A 10,962-nucleotide genomic window follows, 5' to 3' on the forward strand; every position below is an offset into this window, starting at 1 on the left:
AGGGAAGATGCAGCTTCTGGAGTAGAGTCTTGTCTTTTTATTTTTTGGGTGGGGGTTGTCAGGGCTAGCAGCACCCGCCAAGAGACCCAGGCCCCCTACCCGTCTAGCCAAAGATCTCTCTTGGAGGCTTGGTGTGCCTTTCGCCCCCTTGATCCAGATGGGTGGGCTGCATGCCTGCTGGCTGAAAGAGAGCACGGATTCCTCGCTGGGGAGCTTCAAGGTCACCTTGGCTGCCATCTTGGACTGGTTCCACCCCTGCCCCGCTGTGGGGACGCAGGTGCCAGGCCTCTCCTTCTGGAACAGTGACTTAGTCTTTTGTTTCCAACCCGGAATTTCTGGGGCTCCCTCTTTCTCTTTAGGTCAAAGGTGAGAAACCTCAATGCGCCCCCACTGTCTCCACCCCCTGAACTCCCTGCCTGGCCCTCTGAATTCGCCACAGGATCATTTGCGTCCTGACTCCCCAGGCCAAACCCTTCCCTCTCCCTCCTCCATTTGCCTGGGTGGGACAAGTCATAGGGTTGTAGGAAGCTGCCTCTATACAGAATCAGACCTTTGGCCCATCTAGCTTAGTACTGTCTGCACTGACTGGCAGGGGTTCTCCAGCATTTCAGGCAAGGAGGCTTTCCCCAGTCCTACCTGGAGAAGCTAGGGATTTAACCATTGACCTCCAACTCCCGGTAAGAAAAATCCGGGATCAGCAGCGGCGCGGCATCGGAAGTCGCTTCTACGCATGTCTGGACATGCATAGAAGCAACTTCTGGTGCCGGCGCTGCCCGATTTCAGCACCCGAAATCAATTCTGTGCATGTCCAAACATACGCAGAAGGAGCCTTCCTGGCAGGTAGGAAATCCGGGGGATTTACGGGATTTTTCTCTATTCAGGATAACAGTGGGAAACGGGTTTAAATACAGGGGTTTCCCGCGAAAAAGGGGAGACTTGGCAGCTATGGATTTAACCTGGGACCTTCTGCACTCAAAGCAGTGGCAATCTGGCACTGAGCTGTGGTCCTTTAAGGAATGCAGGAAGCGGTCTTTTACTGCCCCAGGCCATTCGTGCAGCCAGCTCAGTGTTGGCGACACTGGCTGGCAGCAGCTCACTGTGCTTTAAGGCAGGTGGTTTTCTGCATGCAAATCAGTCTCCCTTCTGCTAAGCTATTGCCCTTTGTGCCATTGTGGTTCCAGGTTTCCCACAGGCACCTGGTTGGCAAAGGTGAGAACAGCATGCTGGACCCCCATTGGCCTGATCCAAAAGGCTCTTCTGATGTCATCCTTTCTGATAGGGAGGTGCCTGTGTTTGCGTAGATTTCGATAGAAGCCTCTTGACTTTTGCATGGCAGGAATGTAGTCTACTGCACAAAATGAAAACACACGTTTGTTGCTGCACCCACTCCCATCTGGGAGTCCACGGGGCCCTGAGGCTGAAAGATGCCCCTGTCTGTGATACTTGATGCATGGACAGCTGGACACCAACCTTGCCATTTGCTTTCATGGGAGCTCAAGGGCAATAAATGTCCTGACTTATGGCACAGAGAGTGACAGAGACAGACAGAGAGAGAGACACACAGCTGGGAGCCACTTTCAAATGTTGCTCAGAGGTTGACAAACCAGAGGCTCTCGATGAGGCCCCTCTCAGGCCCAGCACTGCTCTCCCAAGATCTGAAATGTGGTGGGCAACCTGGAATCCTTGCGCTTTGCTGTTGGCCTTTGTGTGAAGGGTCCCAGCGGGCCTCTCCGTAATGCTAATCCACCGCCTCCCTGCCTGCTTTTGTTCCAGGTTCTTCTCGGACGCATAGTTTGGGCACCTCATCATACCCAGGGCAGCCCTACAGCGAGCAGCCGGTGAAGAAAGTGGAGCCCATGTCTGAAGGGAAGGCAAGTCTGAGAAACTCGCAGTTGGGGGCTGGAGTTGTGGTATGGATGGAATAGCGCAGGCATGTGGGAAAGTAGGTGGGACACTTCCTAGCAATAGTTTTTTGGGGAAAGAGCAGCCCAGGCTTTCTAGGGACTCTTGTCCAGTCATTTGAATTCATTGGCTTAAGTTTTACCAGCACAAGGGCCCACGGCTCACAAACACACACGCCTGTGCTTGTAAACTCTAAATCGCAGAAATTGCAATGCGCTACACGTAGGGAGCTGGTGGCGTGACTTCATGTGTGATATAAAGAAAGAGAATGGCCCTGTTTATTTCAGCGGCCGCCAGACTTTCTGGGCCAGTGGAATTCTGATAAAGAGCCACAGGCACCAGTCACAAGATGGCTGCCACAGGGGTGGGACACACCACAAAATGGCTGCTGTGGGGCTGCACCAGCACGAAACAGGAAGCGCAAATATTCTTCTGTGTACTATTGGTTAATTGGTGTACACACCAGCACCCACCAAGTGCTGCATTGGTTCATTTAAGCATCTAGCCCTCCCCTTTTCAAGGGTTCAGGGTAGGAAATTTGCAAGTGGATTAAAAATAGCCGTGAATAACTGCTCATCTCCCTGCTGCCAGAGCTCAGAGGCCGTCTACCAGTGGCTATACAAGTTCCAGCTGCAGCTTTATGCCTCCAACTTCATCAATGCTGGGTATGACATCCCTACCATCAGCCGGATGACGCCAGAGGTGAGGGCTGGCAAAGAGGGAGGTGGGAGGGAGCTGAGTTTGCCACGCAGTGCAATGGCAGGCTCTCTTTCACACAAAGCTCTGGTGTTGGGAGCTGGCTAATTTTACAGGTGTGCAATGCATCCCTGCCAAGTAATTTTGTCTTCTATATGTTGCTGGGGAATGGATATTAAGCAACATAATACATGCTGTGCATTCAATTAGCCTTCCCCCAACCTGGTGCCCTCCAGCTTTTTTGGACGACAACAGCCATCAGCCCCAACTAGCATGCCCAAAACATCTGGAGTGCACCAGGTTGGGGGAAGGCTGGCTTAGAGGATAATGTATTTTAACATATAAAAAGTAGTATCAGCTGCATGGTGAAACGATCTTGGATTTCTTCCCTGGTTGCTTGTTCTTGCAAATGTGCCTTAAACAGTAGGCCTACAGAATCTCTTCTATCACGTTTTAGTTCCTTCCCAGCAACACTCTCTCTTTTATGTTAAATGGAAAACTGGGTGGAGACTGTGGGTGGGGGCAGCCAAAACAAGCCTCCCGTTGTAGGACATGGCTGGAACTTATCTTAGGAGGGAGGAGACACTGCCACATTCTGTACGCAATTATGATGTTAACTTTGCTTTTGGTCTTTGCCTTCAGTCCACGAGCCACGTTTACCTAGCTGGGCGAGTGGACAACTTGGGCGGGTTCAAAGGAACCCTCAAGGCTTTGCCAGTGACCCTCCTGCCTTGATGGGTGACTCTTTGCGGCCCCCACTGATCCCTCTTTGGGGCTTCTGCTTGCTGCTTTTGCGGCACCTAGTAAGAAGTGGCTCTTCTGTTTGCCGTAGGACCTGACTGCCATTGGGGTCACGAAACCAGGACATAGGAAGAAGATCGCTTCAGAGATCAACAGCCTAAATATTCCCGAGTGGCTTCCAGAGTACAAGCCAGTAAGCCTTTTCTTTCTTGCACACAGAGTGGTCACCATCTCAGGCTCATTACCCCGAGGTGGTAACTCCCAGCCTACACCAACCAAGAGAAATTCCAGCCTGTCTCCTGGTCCCTTTTGGGTCCCCATATTTGCTTCTGCTAAGGCACTCCTTTTCTGCAATCAGCTGGAAACAAAATTAAAATTCTGGCTCCATACATCACTTAATATGGCACTGTATTATTATCCAGCAGTTTCTTTCCTCATAGTTAGGATCCAGCTAGAATGTTGAATCAGAAGTCAGCAAAGGAGCTTGAAACATTAATTTAAAGCTTCCTGTTTATAGTTTCTGCCTCCCCCCCCCCAGTTCAGTGTAATGCAGTATTACTAATAAATTACCTTTTGGGCAACCCTGAATGTTATACATGTTCTTGTTCCCATGGTGAGGAAGCACTGGGGAAAGAACCATTAATCACTGGAGGAAGCCACTCTAAAGCCTCCATTTGCAGAAATAGAAACTGACAATAAGGGGCAATTAATACAGCTATTTAAGAGGGACTTTATTGTGAATTATTAATCCTGCTGTCCTGGTCTTCAGAAAGCAATAAAAAGGGTGGAAGCTGCAAGCAGAAAGTGTTTAATTAAAGGTGCATAATCCTCAAAATGGCACAATAGAGCTTCAATAGACAGGCTGGCAATGATCTGGTAACAAGGTACCTTGGATACTCCATAAAACAGATTCCAAAGCATGGCAGCCCAAAGACTGAACTGTTACTGTGGAAACAACCCATGGATTCAGGGAGAAAACAAACTGCACCAAGGTTTGATTTCAGAGCTCTGGTGGTTTCAGTTACGATGTGATTCAGGGAGTGCCATATACATAATTTGTTCTCTGTCTCCCCCAGGCTAACTTGGCTCTCTGGCTCTCCATGATTGGGCTGGCACAGTATTACAAGGTCCTGGTGGAAAATGGCTATGAGAACATTGACTTCATCACTGACATCACTTGGGAGGACCTGCAGGAGATCGGCATCACAAAGCTGGGTGAGAAAAGGCAGATTCCCAACCTGGTTCTGCCGTCTCTCTCTGGGCATTTGGGGGGTGAAGGCGCTGGGTAGGGGTAGCATGTCTTGTGGTTTTGCATTTGTGCATCCTGGCCACCTACCTACATGCTTTGTGGGAAGGTGTGGGCTTGGCAGGGAGGGTGGCTCAGATTGCCTGGGACATTGCTTTTGCAATGAGAATTTAGTCTGAGCATTGCAGGGATGTCCATTTGAATGTGTGACACACCAAATCTACAAACTCTCTTACCTGCCCTTTAAAAATGTCTTCTCTTTTGCCTTATTTAGAAGATGCCATTAAAAAGGAGGACAAATGGAGAAAATGACACAAGAAGGATGTTACAGTGGCTGCATTCACACGTTATTCTAAGTCATGGTTTGTTTTAACCATGGTTGGTTCACAGATAAGCAAACCAGCTACATGGCTTGTCTCCCCCCGCCCCCAATGTTTGGGTTTTTTTTCCTCAGCTGGTCTTGCCTTTGTAGCTTGGTGAACATTGGGGTGGGGTGACCAAACAACAGTTAAGCCAGTGTTTCCCAACCTTGTGCCTCCAGCTGTTTTCGGACTACAATTCCCATCATTCCTGACCACTGGTCTTGCTAGCTAGGGATGATGGGAATTGTAGTCTCAAAACATCTGGAGGCACACGGTTGGGAAACACTGAGTTAAGCAACACTACTGGATTTAGACGTGACACCAAACCATTGTTCAAGCAAGCCCTGCAGTTCACTACAAAGCGTGCCTTCATATTGTGGCTTTGTTGCCAGAAAGAAAACCATGCATGTGTGAGGTTTGGCTGCTCAAACAGACCTTAATCAGGCTAAACAAACCATGGCTTAGAATTACATGCAAAAGAAGCAATTGTGTGTGGAGGGTAACAGAAAAAGAAAAAAGACTGCAGCTAGACCCATGGACACAGGATCAGGGGTTTTTTTATGGCAGAGGGGGAGTTTGCCTTAAATGCCAGGGAAGAGTTAAGTGGCCACATAAAGTTGTTGCTGCTGCTGATTGACAAGCCCAAGCCCAGGAAAAAGCCCCTATCTATCCATGGTGCATTTTGTAGCTAGGAGCAAGAGAGACGCCCTCCAACAGGCAAAAACAGGCTGATTCCTTAACTGGAAAAGGCTTGGCTCAATCCAGTTCATGACTGGTTGTACAAGGCTGGAAAAAAGTGACTCTGTTCCTTGGAGCAAATTATAAGTAATGTTATAAGGACTGAGCTAAGCGTTTTCCTAGCTGATGAAATAAAAGAAAATATAGAATCACAAAATCATAGAACTGTAGAGTTGGAAGTGTCCAGGAGGGTTATCTGGTCCAACCATCTGCAATGTGTCATTTTCCACTGTTGTGGTTTGCAGAGTCTCAGGATTTTGAACAGCCGGCTTGTGCAAAGAGACAGACTCATTCCCACCCTCCTCCCTCCCCCATGTTCTTTCAGGCCATCAGAAGAAGCTGATGCTAGCAGTGAAGAAGCTGGCGGAGCTGCAGAAGGCCGAGTACGTCAAGTACGAGTCGGGGACGCTGAAGAAGAAAGGGGCGCCACAGGACTCAGTGGCCATAGACCCCCCTCAGCAGGAGGCAGCCGAGTGCCAGTCTCCCAAGATGAAGACCTTCCAGGGCAGCGAGCTGAGCAACGAGCTGCAGGTGGCCATGACGGGCACCAGTGAGGAGGGGGGGACGGAAAAGCAGGTCAACCATGTGGGGCACTTCCGCGAAGGGGCGCCGCCCTTCCGGCATTCCTCCCGCCTCGTCCATGAGAACAGCCTGAGTGGGAGAGCGAAGCAGATTAGCAGCTCCCAGGAGCTACTGGGAGACGGACACAAAGCCACCAGCACCAGCATGTCCAAAAGCCAGGAATTCCTGGCCGAGGACGGGAAGGAAGGCCCAGCCACCCTGCCCAAGGAGGTGAGGAGTCTCCGGCACGGACACAGCATCAAGAGAGCCAGTGTGCCGCCAGTTCCCGGAAAGCCCCGGCAATCGTTCCCCCCTTCCGCGGGCCACTACACTCCGCCGCAGACACCCACCAAGCCCCGTCCATCCTCGCCACAGGCGCTTTCTGTGCCGCACGCCACGGCCAAGGTCAAGCCCACGCCGCAGCTACTGCCGCAGTCAGACCGCCCCATGTCTCCTCGCTCGCTGCCGCAGTCCCCCACGCACAGGGGCTTTGCTTACGTCATGCCGCAGCCCGTGGAGGGCGACGTCCACACAGCAGGCCCCTTGGCACAGGCTGTGCCCGTGCTGCCTGTCTCGGTGCCCGTGCTGTGCCTGCCGCCTCAAGCCACGGAGGGGGAAGAAGAGGGAGGCCGGCCGAAGAAGAGGGCTCACAGCCTGAACCGCTACGCCATGTCGGACAGTGAGCAGGAACGGGACGAGCTCCTAGTGCCAGACGCTGTGCCTTACGCCACCGTGCAACGGCGAGTCGGGCGCAGCCACTCTGTGCGGGCACAGTCGGGCGGTGATAAGAACGTCAACCGCAGCCAGTCCTTTGCGGTGCGGCCCAAGAAGAAGGGGCCTCCGCCTCCGCCGCCCAAACGCTCCAGTTCGGCCATCTCCAACACTAACATGACCGATGACTTCACCAAGGAAGGGGAGGAGGGTCTGGAACTGCCCCAGGAGCACCAGCAGAGGCGGGCAAGCGACTTTGGTGGCACGGTGGACACTGGCAGCGCTGGGAGTGTGAAGAGCATCGCTGCCATGTTGGAAATGTCATCCATTGGTGGTGGCGGGAGAGGTCTTGTTCTGCAGAGGCCGCCCGGAGCTGGGAAGGGCCCTGACGGCTACTACTTGCAACCCGGTGTCGCTGTGCACCCAGCCAGCCCAGAGCACTCCCGCGTTGCCACCGTCCTGGCCACTGTGAAGCATAAGGATGCCATTGGGCCGGATGGCGAAGTGGTGAACCGGCGGCGTACCATCAGCGGCCCTGTGACAGGGCTGGTTGCCGCAGCTCGCCGTGAACGTTCCGACAGCATCAAGTCGGACACGGGTAAAGATGTCCCCGTGGAGCGGCTGCGGGTGGAGCACGGCGGAGGCTCCCCGGAGAACAGCTCTGGCGAGAACATTCCCTTTGCCAAGGAGGGCAACCTGACAATCAAGCAGCGGCCCCGGCAGATGGGAGTTGCCAAGGCTGAAGGTGGAGAGGGCTTGCCGCTGGCCCACCGGCACGGGGACCTCTCCAAGGTGGAGGCCAGTGCCACTCTCAAGAGGAGAATCCGTGCAAAACAGAGCCAACAGGACAGCGTCAAGTTTATCCTGACTGAGACGGACACGGTCAAGAGGCGGCCAAAATCTAAAGACAAGGAGCATGAACTGGCACCGCTGTCTATCTACCAGAATGGCACTGCCACCATCAAGCGCCGGCCGGCCTCCGAGATGAGCGGCGCCGAGGCCACAGCCCTCACTGATCAGCAGGAGAAATGTGACAATACCTCAGCCCAGCTCCCTCCGGAAAGCGAACCCAAGAGGCCTGTCAAGCCGCCAGTTTCGCCCAAGCCAGTCCTTCCCCAGAAAGTCTCTGGGCCTCCCACACCCACTTCCAAAAAGGTCCCGATTCCTGGCCCCGGCAGTCCAGGTAGGTGTGCCCTGCCATTGGCCCGGGGGGGGGGGAACCGTAACCTATCTTTTCCCTCAACAGGGAGCCTTCCTGACCCGCTCACCACTTCTCTGCTTCTTCCCATTGCCCTTTTCACTCCCGCCAATCTGCTTTCAGTGGCTATGGTTGTGGTTGGTGTAAAAATATTCTCATAGGTGTCTGGGGTCAGCAGGCTGGGATGGAGGGAGCTTGGTTTGAGGCTATCATCTCTGGTGAATGCAGGAGAGGATGCACAGTTTTGTTGTCTCGGATGGCAAATACTTTGCTGTTGTGGTAAAGACAGAATATTAATGATGGAATAAGTTACTAATAGGGACCCAGGTGGCGCTGTGGGTTAAACCACTGAGCCTAGGGCTTGCTGATCAGAAGGTCGGCGGTTCGAATCCCTGTGCCGGAGCGAGCTCCCGTTGCTCAGTCCCAGCTCCTGCCAACCTAGGAGTTCGAAAGCACGTCAAAATGCAAGTAGATAAATAGGAACTGCTACAGCGGGAAGGCAAACAGCGTTTCCGTGTGCTGCTCTGGTTTGCCAGAAGTGGCTTTGTCATGCTGGCCACATGACCTGGAAGCTATATGCCGGCTCCCTCGACCAATAATGCGAGATGAGCGTGCATCCCCAGAGTTGGTCAAAACTGGACCTAATGGTCAGGGGTCCCTTTACCTTTACCTTAAGTTACTAATAGCCATAGTGGCTATTCTCTGCTTCCAACTGTCAGAGTGGGCAATCAGTTCATGGAAATCACAGAATTGTAGAGTTGGAAAGGACCCCCAAGGGTCACCTTCTCCAACTCCCTACAGTGCAGGAATTGGAGCTGCAGAAGAGATAGGCATCTAACCTCTGTTCTTGGAAAATCACAAGAAGGCAGAATACTGTGGCACTCAGGTCCTGCTTATGGGCTCCCCTTTGGGGCACCTGGTTGGCCACTGTGAGAACAAGTTACTGGGCTAGATGGGACCCTTTGGCCTGATCCAACTTCACAGCTCTTCTTTTCTTACGAGTTTCCTGTCTTCCAGAGATCCCTGCCATAAGATGTATGGAGGACTAGCAACTTAGTTGGCTTTAAAAGAAAAATAGACAAATTGATTGAGGTATAATGCTATTGAAGTCTACTAACCCTGATTGCTATGGTGGTACATCCATGGTTGAAGTCAGTACAGTCACACCTTGGTTGCTGAATGCCTTGGAACTCATACGTTTCGGCTCCCAAACGATCGAGCTCTGGTTTTCAAACGATTTTCGGAAGCCAAACATCCGGTGCAGCTTCCACAGCTTCCGATTGGGTGCAGGAGCTCCCTACAGCCAATCAGAAGCCGCACTTTGGTTTCCGAACGTTTTGGAAGTCGAATGTACTTCTGGAACAGATTCCGTTCGACTTCCAAGGTACAACTGTATGCTTCTGAATGCCAGTTGCTGGAAACCTGCAGGAGTAGAAACTGTAGCGCTCGGGTCCCGCTTTTGGGCTTTCATCTCATCCTCTTCTCAGCCACAGTGAGAAGAGGATGCTGGCCTGAATTGGCCTTTGGCTCTGATTATGTTCTTAAGCCTAGAAAGAGATCAGAGTCCTCAGGACCCTGCCTTAGAGAGTCAGGGAGTTGTATCCAATGTTAGTGCTACTCAGATTAAACTCATTAAAATTAATGGATGTTGACCCAAGTGTGTGGCAGCTGTGAAAAGGGCAAATTGCATGTAAGGAAGTGGCAAAGAAGCGACACTTTTTCTCTTCTCTGTCGCAGAGGTGAAGCGTGTCCACGGCACCCCACCGCCGCCCATCTCTCCTAAGCCCACACCACCCCCGACGGCGCCCAAGCCTAAGGTCCACGCTGCCCTGCAGTCGGTGAGTGCCAGCTCCACGCCTGCGCCGTCGCCTGCCAAGCAGCTGGCGCCCACCATCAAGCCTTCGAGCACACCTCCCTCGCTGTGCTCCAGCCCGGCTAAGCCCTTGTCGCCCGCCGGGGGCCCCCCACAGACAGTGCCAGTCAAGCCTCCCCGCTCTTCCATGGCTGGGCCGTCGGTGGAGATCGTCAGCACGGAGAGCGTGCACCAGAAGCTGGAGGAGACCAGCGCCTCCCTCGCTGCCGCTCTGCAAGCCGTGGAGGAAAAGATCAAGCAAGAAGATGGGCAAGCAGCAGAGTAAGGGCCTTTACTGGGCTGGGCGAGTGGGGAATGGTGGTGGTGATGGAGGGATGGGAGCAAAACAAAAGTGAAGAGCCAGGGCATGTAGGAAGAAAAGGCTGCTGGAATAGAGGTACTAGGCGGGAGTCAGGGAAGGGTGGCTAGCTAGCCCTCCTGAGAGACTCGGGAAAAGCAGCTTTGGTTTTCTCTCTTTGGTTTTTCTTTGGTATACTTCCCTGTACAGTATAGGCAAGTTTTTAATGTTTGATGTCTTACTGTGTTTTAATTTGTTGGAAGCTGCCCAGAGTGATTGGGGCAATCCAGTGAGATGGGTAGCATATGAATGAATTGAATCATCATAATAATAATAGTATTAATAGTAATAGTAATAATTTATTATTTTATTTTAAGTGGATGGAGGGCAAGGTATGTTAATTGATCAGTCCATGTGACATGCTAGAAGTTTATAAAATGATGTATGGCATCGAAAAAATTGACAGAGAACAGTTTTTCTGTCTCTCTCACAACACTTTCTTTTGTCTCTCCTGAATCTTCCAACATTCATCTTCATTGGATGTCTAGAACTCACAATGTTGGAAGATTCAGGAGAGACAAAAGGAAGTCCTTCGTCACAAAGTGCAGTTGTAACTTTAGAATTCGCTCCCACTGGGAGCAGTGATGGCTGCCAAGT

At 52.0% G+C, this 10,962-nt stretch overlaps 1 protein-coding gene across 1 annotated transcript in view; it reads left to right on the forward strand.

The window, feature by feature from the left end:
* Positions 1-10,962, forward strand: part of CASKIN1 (CASK interacting protein 1) — a 109,037-nt gene that overhangs the window by 92,726 nt on the left and 5,349 nt on the right. Inside the window, exons 14-19 of the mRNA XM_035130606.2 lie at positions 1,774-1,871; positions 2,494-2,604; positions 3,431-3,532; positions 4,416-4,554; positions 6,011-8,140; positions 9,893-10,289. Coding sequence (XP_034986497.2) covers positions 1,774-1,871; positions 2,494-2,604; positions 3,431-3,532; positions 4,416-4,554; positions 6,011-8,140; positions 9,893-10,289 — 2,977 coding nt within the window. The remainder of the gene's footprint in view (positions 1-1,773; positions 1,872-2,493; positions 2,605-3,430; positions 3,533-4,415; positions 4,555-6,010; positions 8,141-9,892; positions 10,290-10,962) is intronic.

This window comes from Zootoca vivipara, chromosome 14 (assembly GCF_963506605.1).
Source record: "Zootoca vivipara chromosome 14, rZooViv1.1, whole genome shotgun sequence".
Taxonomy (NCBI): Eukaryota; Metazoa; Chordata; class Lepidosauria; order Squamata; family Lacertidae; genus Zootoca; species Zootoca vivipara.